The 18,124-nt window shown below is 63.1% G+C and overlaps 1 protein-coding gene across 2 annotated transcripts in view; it reads right to left on the reverse strand.

The window, feature by feature from the left end:
• PLCH2 (phospholipase C eta 2) overlaps positions 1-6,184 on the reverse strand; it is a 55,333-nt gene extending 49,149 nt beyond the window's left edge. The window contains exon 1 of one of the 2 annotated variants that reach the window (XM_074334245.1): positions 5,982-6,184. In XM_074334245.1, coding sequence (XP_074190346.1) covers positions 5,982-6,012 — 31 coding nt within the window. In that variant the 5' untranslated portion in view covers positions 6,013-6,184. Of the gene's footprint in view, positions 1-5,913; positions 5,936-5,981 lie in introns of those variants that run through there. The other variant, XM_074334247.1, reaches the window with a different exon arrangement.
• Between the last annotated feature and the right edge of the window lie 11,940 nt (positions 6,185-18,124).

Raw genomic sequence — 18,124 nt, forward strand, 5'->3', positions numbered from 1 at the left:
GGACCTGGGGAGTTGGGTGGCACCTTGGCGACCCGGAGGCCACAAGAGGCCTGGAATGCCTAAATTGCACTCTGGGTCTGGCCTCCAGGGGATCAGCAGTTGTCCCAGGAACCTCCAGCCCAGGAAGCGGCCGCGTAGGGATGTGAACCCAGGCAGCGGCTCCAGCCCACACTTGGCCTCTAGGATGCCCTGCCCTGGGGGCCTAGAGGAAGCTGAGCACACAGCAGGAGCAGGGGTGGCAGGCAGTGGGCAGGACGAGGCTTGTGAATTAGTCCCTTTCACGTTTCCTGAAGGCTGTGGGAGGCAGCCCAGGTCCCCCGGCTGCACGCTGTGGCTCAGGGAGGTGACCAGAGGCTCTTGGGAAAGTGGGGCATCTCCTGATTAGTTAGTGAGGCACGCAGAGGGCCACCACCCCTCACTGAAGGGCCAGCTGTGACGGAAAGGAGCACTAAGACTTGCAACGTCTCAAGAAGAATGAAGAAGGCGGCCTCTGATCCGCACTGGGCAAGTGAAGACCCAAGTGTCTCCCAGGAGGGGCTCCCCCACACCCGCTGCCTTGACCCTGAGCCACAGGCGTGGGCAGCCACCCAGCCCCCGCCGGCACACCCCTGACAAGCCTTTGCGGTGCAGGACCTGGCTACGTGGTGCTATGGACTCTGCACCGTGTCCCAGGAGACCCATGTGGAGGCTGAGGGCCTGGGTGCGGAGACGTGGCCTCGCTTACCCATGTCCCGAGGATGTCAGGGTCCAGGAGCTGAGTGGGGAAACTGAGGCCTGCCCCACCAGTGCCAGCCTCCCATTTATACATCAAAGGCCCCTGCAGCTGCCACTCAGCTCTGGGCAGTGGTTTCTCCAGGGGACAGCCGAGCTTAGGGAGTGCCAGGGAGCAGGCCAGGAAGGTGGGCAGCAGTGGGCAGCAAGGGCCACTGAGCCAGAGCTCTCCACACAGCCTGTCATTTACTCATACTGTTAGCCCATTTCACAGATGAAGACATGGAGGCCCAGTCCCCTGCCCAAGGCCACACAAGGGCTGGTGGCAGAAGTGGGAGTGAGCTGGAGTCTGCCCTGCTCTGGGGCGAGGACCCCCACACTGGTACACAGAGCAGAGGGCACTCCCCACGAAGAGCAGAGCCACAAGAGGGCCTGACCTCCACTCTCCACCCACCTGGCACCTGAGTTTGCTCCAGTTGGTCCTCCTGTCACTGCGCAATCTCCTGGGGGTGTATGTCTACAGAATAGCCCCAGCCTCTGGAGAATCTGCCTTTTTCCATGTTTCCATGTGGCTGCTCATAGCCACACTGGGAGGGCGACTGGTACCCTGGGGGCTGTGGGATCTGCTGGGCTCCAGAGAGGTTCTCAAGGCCCCAAAACTGCGGGTGGCAGACTGCTGCTCCCTCTGTCCCAGCCAGCCCCCACCCCCACCCCCCAGCAAAGGGGCCGCTTTGATGAGAGGGGCATTTGGGAGATGTGGGCCTGCCTTCCTCGGGGTGGCTGGCTGTGACTAGTGGCCGTCAGGATGTGGGAGAAGCCATTCACTGATGGAGGGGTGAGGCCCCCATCCAGGACCGACCTGGCCTCCCCATCCTTCACGGTTCCCTCCCTCCGCCCCCCATGAGCCTCTGAAATCAGTGCCTGGCCCAGAGAGAGACTGGAGTGGCAGGAACGGCCCAGGCCAGCCAGGGCTCCCCCTCTGGGCAGCTCTGTTCATGCGGTCAGCATGTCCTCAGCGCCTGGGGCCCAGAGGTGCAACTTGGGCCCCTGCCTCTGGCTCACAGATGTTCAGGCAGGGGTTGGAGTGGGTGGGTAATACAACCTGTCGGAGGTTGAATGGCGACTCCCCCAAAGTCGCATCCACATCCAGATCTTGCAAACGCAACCTTATTTGGAAGGTCTTTGCAGATGTCATTGGTCATCCTGGACGACTGACATAGGACCTAAACCCAATGACAAGTGTCCTCACAGGAAGAGGGGACACAGGGGACCAGGACATGTGAAGATACAGACTTACTGATGCAGCTGGAAGCCCAGGAACCCCTGGGGCCACCAGGAGCTGACACAGGAAGTCTCCTCCCCTACAGGTTCCAGGAGGCGCTCGGCCCTGGGGGGCTTCCTGCCTCCAGACCATGAGACAACACAGGGCTGCAGTTGTAAGTGATCCCATCTGTGTGTCTGTCGTGGTGTGTACTGGCAACCCCAGGACACAAAGGCAGCCCTCTCAGCTGGGCTGGGGCAGTGGGGTCAGAGAGAAGGACGCCTTCCTGATAAGGTGTGTGCGTCTGCCCGGGACTGGCCACCCAGGGGCCGCCCAGGGTAAGGACCACAGCGGCCTCAGGCCTGGGAGCCTCCCCACTCCGCTCCAATGACCTGGTCAGAATCTGCAGCTCCCTAGAGGAGGACAGGGACGGCAGGTGATAAGGTGACCTGTCCAAGGTCACACAGCCGCTAAGGAGACTGGGGAGGTGAGGAGGAGAGACAGGCGCCCAGCTCAGGTTGGAGGCCCCCCGGGACATTTCAGAGACTTGCCCCCCAAGTCCTCTCTGCCTTCCTGTCTCCCAGGGTCATCAGGTCAGTCACTTGTGGGTCATAAACAAACCCTAGTCACAGCCTCTCCCTGGAGCTGCAGGCCTGCCATCTCCCTGCTCCTCACACCGTCCCATTAACGCCTCTGAACCCCTCAGAATCTCAGGATGGAAAATGGGAGCCCCCATATGCCAGCCAGCTCACCCCTTCCCCCAGGCTGCCTGTGAGTGTGTGCATGAGTGTGTGCTAGTGGGCATATGTGTACATGAGTGCCGGGTCCAGAGGGGGAAGGAGGTGACAAAGTGGGTGCTGACCCTGCAGACACAAGTGAGCTGATCTCTTCGGGGGCCCTTCCCTCCCTTCCCTGGGCTGTGAGTGGACAGCTGGATGGGGCCTGCAGGCTGTCTTGGTCCTCAGCCCAGCTTCCTGGAGCTGTCAGCCCCGCCCACAGCCTGCCCCGGTCTGATCTCAGCAGGAGCTGAGAAAACAGGTGTGAAGAGCCTGTTCCGATCTGTGGGGGTGGAGACCCCGGAATCAACGCAGGAGGCTGCTGGGAGCACAGAAAGGATGAAAAGAAGGCAGGAAGGAGAGCCGTGGGGGGCAGGACAGTGCCACTGTGCTGAGGAGGACGGATGGACACAGACACACACACACACACACACACACACACACACACACACACTCTCTCGCTTACTCTCGCAAAGGAGCTCCCAGCCGGATTCGGATTCAGCCCCTGGGAGCGGGCTCTTCTGGAACCCCCTCTGGCCCTGGGCCCCCTCTGCACAGCCTGGGCTGCCCAACTCTTCTCTGGGCCGGGGGTCAGACAGCCTCCTTTGTCCCTTTGTGTTGGGCAGTGGAAGGGACAAAGGCTTCCGCTCGCTGCCGCTGGAGACGTCTTCCAGGAGCCCTCCCTCCCCATGCGTGGACGCAGGACTATTACACAACAGCCCTAAGAATAATTCGAGGGCGGGCAGTGCAGGCGTCCTGCCTCCTAGGACCCCTCAAGCTGCAGTGGGGGATGGGACCAACGGCCTTGGGTCCTGCTTCTGCCTGAGCCTAAGGCCGACTAGAGGCCCAAGGGGCACCCAGGGGCGCCCACACCCAGCACCTGGGAAACCAACCTGCCGAGTCCTGATTCCCACCCCCCCACGCGCCCACGGGCCAGCCTGGCAGCTGGGAGTGGCCGGTGGAACCCCAGGAGGCCCAGAACCATCTGTGCCCAGTGGCCCTGGGTGTCTAAAGTCCTGCAGTGGCCCAAAAGCAGGTGGCCACAGGGAAGCTGGATTTTCAGTGGGGGTGACTGCTCGCTCCCAGCAGCCAGCACACAGGACGGGGGCTGCAGTGGACAGGTTGCAGGATGGGGAGGGGGAATGTTGGCCTGGCGGTAAGAGGAGTGCCCGCTGGCAGCCCACCCCTTGCCCTGCCTCCCAGTGGAACAGGTGGCAGGCAGCCTTGGTCTCCCGGCCAGACGCCCTCCCTTCCCGGGAGCAGGCAGCAGGGCGGGTGCGATAGTTACTAACTAATGAAGTACTCCTATTAGGCGCAGAGTAACAGAATATATACAAATTGGCCCATAGCTCTTTATCTGTTACAGACATTAAAAATTAAAATCCAATTAACAACTCGCATTGTCAAACCTGGCTGCTGCTGCTTACGAAGGCAGTCGAAGGCAGTCGTGTGTGGGGTGGGGATTATGTAACCTGAACCCTCAGCTGCCAGGTGTGAAGGCCTCCTGCCCCCAAATCCCCCTGGAGGGTCTCTCCCACCTATAAGCCCCTCTAGCCCAGGCACCAGCTGAGGGGGTCCCTGCCTGGTCACTCACAGCAGGGGCCACTGCCGTCCTGCCAGACACCCTCCTGGGGCCCCAGCTATTCCCCAACGGAGCCACGTCAGCTCTGCCAATGACAGGCAGGACCGCTTAAGACCCCACTGCAGTCTTGTGTTCACTGCACACCCTGGATGGGTGCGGGTCCAAGATGTCAAAGCCACCAGACGGACACCCCCCCCCCCCAGGGAAGACCCTGGTGCAGGCTCAGCTCTCACCTCCTGGGGGCAGGGCTCAGGCCAGGACAGGGCCACCAAGGTGTTGAGTCTCAGAGAAGGGGGATTTGGGGACCCTTCAGGCATGACCAACCCCACACACTCCACCTACCGCATGCCTGCTTCCCCATCCTTTCTGGAACCCACAGACCAAGTACAAAAGGAATATGATGGGATGGAGGGCTTCTGGGGGTCTTTAGAGCCAATTTCTTGTTATCTCAGGCAAGAACTAGGGTCCAGAGTCCTAAGGGAGGTACAGAGGCTGACTCCTGTTCTCACCAATCAGGAGAGGAGGCAATGATCTCTGACCTCTGACCTGTCCCCCCACCAGGTCCCATGGTGCCTGAACTCCCCTCTGTGGCTGCAGCTCTCTGATTGAGCCTCTGGGCTCAGAGGACACTAGCAGGACACAAGTGGGCTCCCCATGACAGAAGCACTTGGGTACCATGGCCCTCTCGGAAATCAGGGCTTAAAGGGTCAGAAGAAACACAAACCAGGTACATGTTCATGGGGGAGGGATGGAGAAGGCCACAGGAGGAAGGCCAGCTCAGTGGGAAGTCAGTGGTCACTCTGTCTGCCTCAAGGGTCACTGAGCAGGGAAGGGGAGAGGTGGAGAGAGGAGGAGAGGTGGGGAGGGGAGGGAGCAGCAGGAAGGGGAGGGGCGGTCTCCTATTTCCTTGGTGTCCTCCCTCCTTCCCTCTGCGAGCTCCAGAAGTGCCCATGTCCCCTAAAGGATGTCCCATTGCTCTGCCACAGGCCCAAAGCCCCAGGAAGTAGTCACCCCCCTACTACTAGCACCCTGCAGACAGCCTGGGCAGGGCCGCCCAGAGCCTGGCTGGGTCCCACCTGCCCCAACAGTGCCCACTGCACCTCTGCATGCTGGTACCTAGAGAGGCTGGCCCAGAGCCAGAAATGGCACCTACTGCCCAGGCAGATGTGCCCAGTTCCACTGCTGCCACACACCCACTCAGCACCTCAGCCAGCACCTCCCTGCAGCCGGTGCCGCACCAGCCACAACCAGCGAGGACACTGGGTGTTCGTCCTGGCTCAGCACGGCCGGTCTCAGGACAGGATCACAGCCCCACTGAGAGATGCACCCTCCACCAGGGGCGGAAAGTTCACAGAAGGGCGGCCCCAGATCGCTCAGCCGGCACCTTCCACCTCCAAGGGCACCCAGAGTCTCACCTGCCCCCATCCCACACCCCCACCTTGCTGCCCCCTCTGAGATCCAGGCGGGCCTCCCCTTCGGGTCTGGACCTCCAAAGCAGCTTGTCCCACGGGGCAGCACAGGCTGCGGTGCCACAGGGGAACAGCACACGCCCCCTCCCGGCGTGCCCCAACCTGACCCCGTACCCAAGGTAGCGGCGCCCCCGCGCGTCCACGAGCCCCGGGCGCAGCAACAGGAGCGGCGCGGCACCTACTGTGCTTCTGCGGGGCGGCTCCCGCGTCCATTGTCTTCGCAGCGGCGGCGGCGGCGGCGCGAGGCGGAGGGCGACCGGGGCGCGGGGCGCTGTCAGCGAACCGCCTCCGGCACGGGCATCATCGCCCCGCCGGCTCTGACGGCCCGCGGCGGGCTGTGAGCACGGCGGGCTCGGGCGCGCTGACACTGCGCCCCATGCAGGCGCTGCGCACGGAAAGCGCTGTCACTCATGCCGCCCGCACCACACCCCCTGCCTACCCTGCGCGGGGTGGGGGCCAGGGGTGCCAGATCGGTGGCAGGAGCAGAGCGGGGCGCAGAGCCAGGAGTGTGGGGCGCAGTGGGGCCAGCAGGGCCACCCCGCGCCCGCCTGGGCCAAAGTACTTTCTCTGCAAAGATGCACCTGCGGCTTCCCTGTTCCCCCCACTTGTCCCTGCGCCCCGGCTCCCGTGGCCCCAGAAGACAGGACCGGGAAGGAGGCGGGGCCCAGGCTGGGTGCTTGCGGAGCAGGTGGCTCAGAGCAGAGAGACAGGGGTGTTTTCCTGCCATTACCCCCACATTCCCACCCACTGCCACCCTGGAGCCTGGGCCACCCCTCCTCCAAGATGTAAGGTGGCACGTGCAGAAACCTGCACAAGTGCCTGGAGCTGGTGGGGGAGGGGTGGCAGCCCAGCCCCAGAGGGTTCATCTGCTAGGCACCAGGCATCCCTTAGGGCACATCAGAGGGCAGCCTGCAGCGGAGGGGGGAGGGGCGATTAGAGCTGCGGTCTTGCCAACGTGCCCCGCGCCTGGAGAGAAGTCCAGGAGCAACAGTGGGAGCTGGCTCACTGCCTCCCCTGCCCAAACTGGCCCAGCACAAGTCCTGGAGGGTCCCCAAAGCAGACAGAGACAGGCCCTAGATTCCAGGGACCCTCCTCTGTGGGACCTCCACCCCAAATTAGGCTTTTGGGGAACCCTCTTCCCCACCCCGTCTGCAGCGGCAGCAGCAGAGAAGGAGAGCTGGACACCTGTGTCCAAAGAGGCTGAGACTCCCACTTCTGGCCCTACTCTAGTGACAACAGGACACATGACGATGACGCAGGCTCATGTCTTGGCTGCCTGCAGACCCACCAGGGGCCTCAGCCAAGCCCCTCCCCTCTCTGGGCCTCAGTTTCCCCAGGTGAAAGACTTGCTGGTTTCTAAGGCCCTTTCCAGACTGCCACTGCCCAGAGATGGCCCTGACTTTCCCCAAGCCACACAGCTGATTCCTTAGCTGCGTTGCAGACCCAGCGCCCTTCTCAGGATCCCTTCCGGAACCAAAGCTGACCCACAGAGATGGCATCTTGGCACCTGCCGGAGCCAGCTGAGCTCCTGAGGCTTTCTGCTTTGCAGGTATACCAGACAAGGGCTACGCCCCGACTCCCAGCTGGGACTTGGCACTCCTGGCACAGAAGCTCTGTGCTCATGTGTGCGTTCCAGGGCTGCTCCCTCCGTCTAGCTGAGGCTAGGCTGGCTCCTGCACCTCTGCTCAGGGTAGCATCAGGCATTCCCTCAAGCTGTGAGCTGAAGGGAAGACCCCACTGGTATTACTGTAAGGGGTTGTCAGAACCATGTGGCAATCCGAGCGGCCCCTGTCTCCACCCACCCAGGCCCACCACCACTGCTGTGCAAGGCTGCTTGGTGCTTCGACTCAGGGAAGGCTGCTTCCTGGCTTCCTCTCCTGGAAAGCTGTGTCCACCCCCATGCCAGGGGCCTAATGCCGTCCACTCCTCTCTCTTCTCCACCCCCACCCTGACAGCATGAGCTGGCTCAGGACCCCAAGATGAGTGAGAAGGAGGACACACATCAGAAGGGTGGAGATGGAGATGCCCAGAAGCATGCAGGGTGGCCTAAGGAGGTACATGAAGGATGAAAAGAGTGAACGAGCTTCTGGAAGGAGCTCAGGAGCCGGTAGGAGCCAAGCCTCGGCCCGGCTGGGAGCCCAGCTCAGAGGGCCCACAACATTCTGTGGTCACACTGGTAGGTGCCAACACTGCTTGGCCTCTGAGCTGTCACAGGGGGCCTGGCTAGGCAGGGGTGTGGCTTCCTCTGCACTTACCTGTCCCCAGGCTCTCCAAGGCTTTCCCCAGTGACAGCTCTGAGCCCCTCCCATCAGTGCCTGCCTGAGACCCCAGGCTGGTGCAGACAGGTGAGACCTCCTGGGCACCCGAGTGAGCAGCACCCCAAACCTTGCCCACCTGCACACCTGTCTCAGGTGATGAGGCTCAGCTGGGTCGGGGGGATGACTCTTCTCATGGGGACAGAGATGCCAGCCCTGGGAGCAGGGCTGTCTGGACACAGTGACATTCCAGCAGTGCATGGAGATGTGGCCCCAGGAGAAATGGTGATCTCACCCTCTGTGCCAAGAGCCCAAGACCCAGAGACAGAGACAGACAGAGAGACGGGAACCAAGGGCAACCCTGAGATAGAGAAACCTGGGCTTCCCCCTGCTGAAGACAAAACTGGAAACCACGAAAGTAATCTCCGTTTTGAGCCAGAGGCTGTAAGAATCCGGGCAGAGGGCGGGAACCTCTGGGCGTGGGCCTGTTTTGGGCAGAGTCACCTGCACATGGCATGTGCGGTGGATGTGTCCACCATGACCACCAGCTCCTCCAGGGCACCTTCAGCAACCGGGGCAGACAGCCTGCTGTAGCCCTCCATCGCCCCACTGAGAGCCATTCTTCTTCACCCATGTCTTTCAGAGGTGCCACTCCAGGCCTTATCCTCAGTCCCCACCTGGTTTCCAAGGCGTGGAGCAAGGCACCTCCTCCAGGAAGACTTCCTGGCTTCCCTCCTGTCTTGCACTCACCTCCTCTGAGACTGTGCGGTACCCAAGGTCTGAGCTACAGACGTCACTCAAGATATTGCAAGGGCCTTGCCCTTGTTTGCAGTCTGTGCCGCCCAGCAAGATCATGAGGTCCCTGCAGGCAGGGCACCGTGCCCACTGTTCCCCCAAACACACCGACTGGACCCGGCTTTGCGCGGCCTCAGGAGTGTGTCCTGCCTGGCCTCACCTCTTCCTCATCTCTGGGCTTCAGGAGAGGCTGAGCCCAGAGGCAGCCCCGTGCTCCCACTGGAGCTGTTTCCAGGGGCAGGGCAACAGGGAACTGGGAATAGCTGGCCTCTCGGACCACGCCCAACAGCCCAGCCTGCACAGCCACCCTCGTCACCTCGCCTGTCTCTTCACTTCTCAGGAGAGGGAGACCCACAGGCGCTGGCTCAGGGACCGCTGCCCAGAGATGGCGGGAGTGGCCTCGCCTTCTCCTGGAGGGAGACTCTGAGCCAAGTGCCAGCAGGGAGCTGAACCCCACACTGGGCAGAGCTAGAACTCTCAGGGTGGGGCATCACCAGTTTAGGGCTGGGTGTCCTGCAGCCTGGACCCAAAGAAACCCCCCAAACCACCACTGGGCCAGGTACAGTGGCTGCTCCCACTGCCACCTTCCCCAGGCTCTGCACAGAGGGATGGGCTGCCACCCAACGGGGGACCCTCGCCGAGGGGCCCCAACATGTCCTGTGGCCCCTTCCCCAGTCCCTGCAGAGAGGCTCTCCCACCTGCCACGTCTACAATCCCCTGCCTTACAAACAAATCCATCCATCCTCCAGCCTCAGGAAACTCAAAACAGCTTCTGTTAAGCTCAGTGCTGGTGTGCTGGTGGGGCTACTCCGTCTGGCCCATCAGGGGTTGGAGAGCCTGCCCCAGCACTGGTCGGCCCAGAGGAGACCCAGGCCTCAGGTCCCAGGCCCCATGCTCCCCTGGCCTCACTGAGGAAACGCCCCCAGACATGGTTTCCCCCTGGCAGGAAGCAGCACACAGGCTGCACCCCCAGCTCCCTGGGCCTATCCACTGGTTCCAGACATCCTGCAGGCCACCTCCCAGCTCCCTTCTCCCTGGCCTGTCTGCTTCCCCGAAGAGTGGACAGGATGGTCTGGGGTCCGTCTACCTCTCCCTCTGCCAGCAAAGCCAGGTCTCCCTCCTGGAGCCCAGCACAGCTCTGACACTTACAGGCTCATAGCCCAGCAGCGGGTGGGAGCTGGCAGCCCCACCCTTCCCAGAAGAAACCTCCTGAATGCAGCTCTGGGCCACAGCCGTTTCTGAGGGACCCTCATCCCTGTCACCCCAGGCATGGGATGGACACCCGAAGACACAAACAACCAATGCTGTGTTCACATACATGCCCAGGATTCATGGTGACACGTGGCATCAGGGCCAGAGGGAACCCCACCAGGGAACCCACCGGCAAAGCTCTGCCTTCCTGTCCCCCTACTAGGAAAGCCAGCAGCCTGGTGCCTCTCTGGGAGGGGTGTTTCTGGAAGAAAGACCCTTACCACTCTCTCCCCAGACTGGATTCCAACGGCAGTGACCTTCCGGCCACCTGCTGGAACTGTGTCTAAACTAAGTCCTCTGGCTGCATGTGCCCAAGGATCTCGGGCACTCACAGTGCTGGGACTGGCGACTTCCATTTTATCTGCTCAGAGGCAGGGTTTGAGTCACTTTCCTAAGCCTGGCTCCTTTCTGGGTGAGTGAGCACGAGGGCCTTCTACATGAGGAGAGAGTGTGCCCAGCCCGGCCCGGCCCGGCTCAGCGGTGCCCACGGGATGAAAAACTGCAGTGTCCAGAGAGCCAGGCGCTTTCCCCAGATCACCCTGACAGCGAGTCTGTGTCCGGCCTCCTCCGGAAAAGGCTTTGACCCTGCACCAGGTCGGCTGATTCTGGAAAGTCTGCAGCCCAGCAGCGCTCTGCACAGGCTCCAGCCACCCGCCCGCTGCCCGCCAGTCACGCTGCTCTGCTTGCAGGGAGGGCGGGAGCTTCAAAGGGCTTGGTGCACATCAGAAGTGCTGCGACGCCCTCCAAGGAAACCACCAGAAGGAGGTGCAGACTGAGATGCTGGGCAGTCCCGCCACCCCCACCCCGCAGCACTGTCTGTAATAGAAGCTTAGTTTTCCAGACACGGATGGTTGCCTTGCCACTTCCCTGGTGTGTGAGGCCGCCATACAAACCAGGCTCCAGAAGGAGAGGCAGAGCTTAGAGGAACCTGGGCACATCCAGGCCCCAGGGCTGAGCTCATGGGGGGAGCAGGACAGCGATAAGGTGGGAGCTGGGCCGCCTCGGGCACGGCTGGACCCCGGCACGCAGGCTGTGAGGAGGGTGGTGGCGCCCTCACACCTTCTTCCCACTTGGCCTTCCCACAAAGCTCTCCTCTGAGCTGCTCTCGCTTTCATAGTCAGGAAAAAAGAAACCCAAGCCAGGCCGGCACAGATCTCCCAGGGAAGCGGGGGATCTGAACACATTTGGATGTGGGCAAGCCCCCAGGGTCTGCACGTCCTGCCGTGTGGACACACCCTTGCCACCCGCCCTCTACCCCCAGCCTCATGGCCCTTCCAGCCCCAGCTCAGTAAGGACACCGATGCACTCCAGCCTCCTGGAGCCCAAGGGCCAGGGCCCCATTCTCCCAGGTACATGCAGGGACAGCAGGACACCTGAGCCGGCCAGTGCCTCGGCTCCATGTCCACCCGTTTGTCAGTAGCCCCCAGCCAAGCGGTGTCCCAGCTGCTGGCCCGGTCTAGCCAGAGAGGTGACAGGGAGGACTTGCCAGCACCCCGAGACCAGCAGCCCCAGATACACACGCCGTCCCCCGCAGAGACCCCCATCTCGGGTGCTGCACGCTGCCCCCCACTCGCCTGCCTGGCAACATCCTGGCCCCTCACGTCGTCCCTGGGCTGGGCCTCCACTGCCCCAGCACAGCAGAAGCCCTGCTGTGTGAGCTTGAGCTAGTGGCTGAGCATCTCTGAGCGTCCCTTGCTGCTCTGCGGCACCTCAGCACAAGCAAAGTGGGGCATGGTGAAAAGTGGACCCCCTTAGTATCACTGACTCAGCATCATGGATGAGCTCCAAACCAGCCCCCCCCCCCCCCCCCGTGAGTTCGCTGGGCCGGTCATGGATCTCTGTGCTACAGCTGGGCATATACCCCCGAGGCCTCCCACCTCAGCCCCTCTGGGTTCTGGGAGGAGAAAGGAGGCCACTGCTCAGAGCTCCAAAAGAGAAGGGAGCTGCCTGCCACCGCCCTCTCCCCACCTGACCTGTGGGAACTGCCACTCTCGTCAGGACAGCTCCTACAAGATGAGCGCTGCCCCACAGGGGCAGGCTGGGACCGGGCGCATCTGGTGGGGAGCAACTGCTCCCATGCACCCCTGAGGGGCCAGGGCCTCCCCTCCCGCAGGGTGCACCCTCTGTATCTGTCCAGCCCAATCCTGCACGGCCCACCCTGACACTTCCTGCCTGGCATACATGACCCCAGCAGCATTGCAAAGCCTGAGCTTGGTGAGGGTGTTGTCAGGACCAGGGAGGGGCCAAGCCTGGGGCAGCTCAGGCCCTCACCACGGCCAGCAGGGCCCCGGGCCTCAGGGCTCTGGACATTGGAGGGCGGGAGCCACCGCCCAACTTGCCCACATGCCGGGGCCACCCAGCACTTGGTAGGGCCCCAGACCCAGCCCTCCAGCCCCTCCCTCAAGCTCCTCCCACATCACTCTCATCCCCAAACATCTGGGAGCAGCTCATTTGCATTCTTCCCCATCCTTGAGCCTGTGAAACGGGATTAAGCAGCTCCAAATGGCACCCCATTCACTCGTTACCACGGATACAAGAGAACTGGTGTGAGCAAGCGGCACTGTGGGGGTAGGGGCTGTTGGGGGCCGTGGAGCCTCCCTTGATGCTGTCCACACGCCCGCCCCAGTCGGCAGCTGGTTCCTCTCCCGGCTGGGGCGGGGGTGGGCAAGGGGCAGAGGCCGAGAGGAGACCTGCGCGCCATGGGACCACGAGGCCACACTCACTGCCTCGCCTGCAAAATGGGGCCACGCTCACTGCCTCGCCTGCAAAATGGGGCCGTGTCCCATCGTGGACACAGTGGCTGCAAGTCCCAGCGTCCCAGTCGGTAGTGGTGGCACAGAGCGGGCACCAGGTAATGTCCTGGGGTTCCATCTGAGCCCCATGCCCGGGTCCCACGGCCCAAGTAGTGAGGGTCCCAGAACAGACCCCACGCCCACACCTCTCGCGCCCCACTCTGATCTTCACCCCCACACACCCACCTGGGTCTGCTGCTCAGGGACAGAGCTGGCATCAGCCAGGGCAGGCGCTGTGGCTTGCAGGAGCCCAGACGAGAAGGAGCCTCCTGACCGTCAGGGAGACAGAGAGACCCAGGCCGTCTGCGGGACACGCTAACCTGCTTCGTGGGCTTTGAGCCCATCCCCCGTCCCTGCCCTCTTGGCTGGGAAACCTCCCATTGCTCAGTGGGACTGCCTCTGGGCCTTCCAGAAGGACCTCCAGGGCTTGATAGGGTGCCCCCACCCCCATCCTCAGTCCAGCACCCAGCACAGGACCCAGCCGAACAGCCACACCAGGCAGCCAGGCATGGAAGGAGACGGGGAGCACCGCAGTCTTTGGGGAGCCCCCTCTCTTGGAGCCTCCACCTCCCCGGCACCTAGGACTCAGGCTCCCCCAGGGGCCTGCCTGGGGAGACTCTGGGCCAGCAGCCCCCCCTTACTGTGCCAGCCATGTCTTTCTCTGGGTGTCCCTTCCTGACTTAGCTGACAAGCAGGGCCCCAGAGCCCGAGCAGGGGGCTGTGTACCTCTGAGCAGACATCTCCCCTCAGGCTGAGGAGACCTGTCCAGGCACATCTAGGGAACGTGGGAGGAACAAGCCTGGGCCGGCTGTGCGGGGCACAGGGGTGCAGGGAGTGTGAGCACACACACAGCACACTCACATGCACGCACATGCACAGATTCTCACAGGTGTGCATACAGACTCGTGCCACACACACGTGCACACAGGTGCAAATGCTTGCTTTCACCTGTGGAGCAGTCGCCAAGTGAGCAGTGGGATCCCCCCAGGAAGAGCAGGTACTCGTGTGCACACACGTGCACACGCCCACTGAGATGCAGACCTGTCATCACACCCACGAGCCTGAGCGGGCTGGCCTCGCACACGCACACCGTCGCATGCACCCCTACCAGGACCCTCCCTTTTTGATCTCCTCCCGCACCTCCCAGGAGAGCTGAGTCAGGGTCCCTTGAGCTGTTGTGTCAGCCAAGGAGGAGCCAGAAGGAGCCCCTGCCCGCACACGCTCTCCATAGGCCCAGGGCCCGGCAGAGGGCCCAGCAAACCGGAAGCCTGCACTCTCCAGGCTCCCCCACATCAGGTGGGCTCCAGCAGGCTCCCAGGCTAGACCCCAGAACCTGGTTCCAATCTAGAGACCCCTGCCCGTCTGACGGTGCCCAGGTATCAAGCCCAACAACCCGTCAGAGAAGAAATCACCACCAAGACGCCCATCAGCCCCAGATGCCAGAGCCCACCCCCTCTCCCAGGGCTGAGCTCCCCCCTATCCTGGAGGGGGGTGCTCCTGAGTCAGAGGCTGGCAGGCCCACAGCACACACGTCGGCCTCAGCTCAGCCACCCCGTTGGACAGAGAGCAGCCAACTGTTCCAGGCTGGGGGAGGACAGCCCTGCCGGGGTCGGACCCAAGTGGTGTGTAATTCCTCTAGGCAGGCAGTCTCCCTGGCAGGACGCGGAGCAAATTACATACGTGGCAGGAGAGAGGCCGGAGCGGAGTCTACGGGAGGGGCCAGTGCTGCCTGGGCACCCACCCTTCCCTCAGGCAAGGGGCTCTCACACCTGGCCAGGCTCACCTGTACATCTGTACACCTGTCTGATTCCAAATGTTGCAAGTCAGAATGAAGCCAATGCATGCAATGAATGCATGGTGGTAGAAGTCAGAATAGCTGTGACCCCTGGGGCGGGAGGGGGCGGTCCCAGGGAGGGGCCTGCGCAGAGCGTCCCACTTCCTGGTCTGGGTGTGATTGCACCACGAGCTCACTTTGCACGACCACCTTGCACGACGTTACTCAGCTGTGTACCTGAGTACAGTCCCCCCCTTGCAGACAGGGAGAAGTGAGAGCGTGCACCTGAACCAGCATAGCCCACTTCCAGAGGCTACAGGACGTAGAGAAAGGGCACACAGAGGACCAGGCCCAGAGACGCCAAGCACCGCCCTAGGATACACAGCCAACGGCAACGAGTCCCGCTGAGGACCCCCGAGTCGGCCCAGTGTCCCGGGGTCCTGACCGAGCTTCATGGAACAGGAGGGGAGCTGGCAGCCCCAAAGCTGCCTTCCCAAATGCCTGTCTGAGCCTCCTCGCCTTATGCTGGGGAAAGGCGCACGCGGCTGCTCTCGGCGCCCCAGCCACAGCAGCCCACCTGGTCTGGAGGTCTTCACGCTCCCGGGGGGCTGAACCCACAACCCCGTCGCTGTCTGCCTGGAGGCTCACTCACCCACAGGCACGATGTTGATCCTCAGGAAAGGCCGTCCGCTCCCCAGATGGGGCCCTGGGTCCTCAGGCAGGGGAGCCATCACAGAGGGGTCAAGGGCTCTCATGGCGGCAGGGGCAGCAGATGGGCGGTGGGCCTGGTCTTGATTACCAGCTGGGGTGGGCTGTGAGCCGGAGGCAGGAAGAGGCTGCTGTGAGGTCCTTCTGCCCCCAGGGCCCCTGGTGTCCCCCACTGGGGCGGAGTCTGCCGCTCATGACACCTAGAGAGAGGGTGGCAGGGGCTGGTGGCTGAGGCCTATCCATATCGTGGCTTCTTCACCAAAGTGTGCGTTGTTTCTCTGTGCTGGGACGTTTCCTCTTTTAGAAACCAGCCGGCCCTTCTGCTCTGATGGTGCTCGAGGCACACGCCAGCCCTGGGCCACACAGGAGGGGCCCCGCCTGGTGGCTGCCCCTCAGCCCTTCCCCAGCCCTGGGTCCCATGGCACTGTCACTCCCAGGTCCAGGGTCTTGGGTCCTTTTAGCCACCACTCAGTTTGTATAGTGAACTGAGATCACTTTGGCCTCCCAAGCGGTCTGCCCCTTGGTCACTTGGCGGGGCTCCAAGCCCCCACCTCTCACCACCCCCCAATGGGCCCCAGGCCCTGCCCGGCCTCTTCATGATCTTCCCAGCGGACCAGTCCCACCTGGTCTCTGCTCAGGTTCCTCTCCTGCTTGAGACCCTGCCTCCCACCTTCTCTCCATCCACCCAACTCCTGCTTCCCGGGGCTAGCTGCTCCCAGAGACCTCCTCGGCGCCCTCCTTTGAGCCCCCTCCCAGGGCCCTCAGAGCAGCCCGCCCTCACGTCCCTCCTCAGACCCATCCCTCCCGGGCTCCCTCCAGTCGTCCCCTTGGCAGTCTGTTCCTCCCTCCCCCTGGCCCGCTTCAGCCCCAGGCCTCCACCTGGCCTACCCCTCCACGGTCAGCAGCTGACCTGAAACGGGCTGGCCAGGGGTCCCCAAGGGTCCTGCGCCTCAGGAGAGCGAGTGAGTGGACACCAGGCAGCCACAGGCCAGGGTTCCCAGACTCACGGCCTGTCCTCCAGCAGAGGGCTCACCGCGCAAGCCTGGCTGGGCCTGCCATAGCCCTTCCCCGGCCCACCCGCCTCTCCTGGGTGCCCCTTGCTGGCTGCCCCACTCCAGGCTCACCCTCAGGTGTGGGTCTCCCAGCCCAGGCTCCCCCAAGTCGGCTGGACTGCTGTACGTAGTCCCTTGGCCACTGAGCCCGGAAGGCCAGTGCTGGCTCCAGCCGCCGTCCCAGCCGGCTCCCGCTGGGTTCCTGAGCAGCACTGCTCTTCCTGCTACAGTGGGAGCCCAGGAGCCCTGTCCGGACACGTCTGCCGAGCGCGGGCCGGGCGTGGGGCTCGGGCTGGGCTGGCACCGTAGAACCTAATTAGGCAATAATAGCACCACGCCACAAGCTGAGGCGAGCCGCTGAGCACCATGAGGTCAGCCGTTGGCGTGGCCTGGCTGCACGGTGCTGGCCCAGCTGAGTCGTGTCACAGCATGGGCGACCGTGAGCCCCTCGCCACGTGTCCTTCCACCCCTGCCCCTCAAGCTACGCCAGGCCTCTCACAGTGCCCCTTGCTTCCAGCCATGCCCAGCCCTCTACAACTTCTGGGGCCAGCAGCGGCAAACTGGGTGAGGGGAGCTGCAGCAGGGTTGGTGGCCGTGGGGAGGGGGCTGCAGGTCGGAGGGGCCACTGCTGTCATGCTGGGGGCCGTACCCAGCTAGGCCTGCTCCTCTTCACACTGACTAACCCCCAGGAGTCCAGGCCCCAGGCCAAGGAGGGAATAGATACCTCTTGTCTCAGGCCTCCGGCCTCTGCTCAGATCACAGCCCAGGTGCCAACGTCAAGCCCTGGGAACTGGCCACTGCCAACGGGTGACCACTCACAGATGGCATCACTCAGTGGCAGGCTGAGCCACTTGACCCTTGCCCCCAGCAGCCAGGCCCGTTTGATCAGGACGTAGGGCTCAGGCCCAGATAGGCTGGAGGGTGACCCAGCCCCAAAGCCAAGGGCCCAGACTGCAATGGCCAAACCAGCAAATCCACTTCCATAAAACAGCCAGGCCTCCACCCTTGAAGCCCCGAGTGATGCATCTGCTGTTTGGTGGGGCCCATGGGTCCATCCGGCCATGGGGACAGCCCTCTTCCTACCCTGGAGGGCTCCTTAGCTACTTCCGTTTCTGACACTCGCAGTGCGCCCTCCCCATGTCCCATTGAGCGACCTGCTCGAGGCGGGAGTGCCAGCAGGGCTTCCACAGGCCCCAGCCTGCTCTGGACACCCTCCCCTCCTGCCCCCACCTTCTGCGTCGCGCCCAGGAAACGGAGCTGGCGCACCTCCCACTGGCATCCCCAGGTCCTGGAAGACCCCAGGGGCCCCAATCTCTGAAGGAGGCGATGTCAGGGTGGGGTGTCCTCTCCCTCCCGACCCCCCTCCGGCCATCCAGACCATGGAGATAGCACTCTCTGGAGGGACAAAACAGGACCAGAGAGGGCAAGCACCCACTACCAATCCAGCTGGTGTGGCTGTGCTGGGCCATGGCCAGCTCTCCCCAAAACTCTGCCCGACTCTTCCTAGACCCACTGCCCAGTGTTCCCCTGGGGTCCACCCCGGGCTGGACACCTGGCCCGAGGCTCCGAGGGCTGACATGACACTGCATGGTACCAAGGAATGCAGAGGAACATCTACCTGGCCCCCAGCCTCCTCTTCCTCCTGGAGCTCAGCAGCCAGGGGTCCCCACAGCCTCTCCATCCCCCCGAGCTCCCTCA

The sequence above is a fragment of the Rhinolophus sinicus genome, linkage group LG06 (assembly GCF_036562045.2).
Source record: "Rhinolophus sinicus isolate RSC01 linkage group LG06, ASM3656204v1, whole genome shotgun sequence".
Taxonomy (NCBI): domain Eukaryota; kingdom Metazoa; phylum Chordata; class Mammalia; order Chiroptera; family Rhinolophidae; genus Rhinolophus; species Rhinolophus sinicus.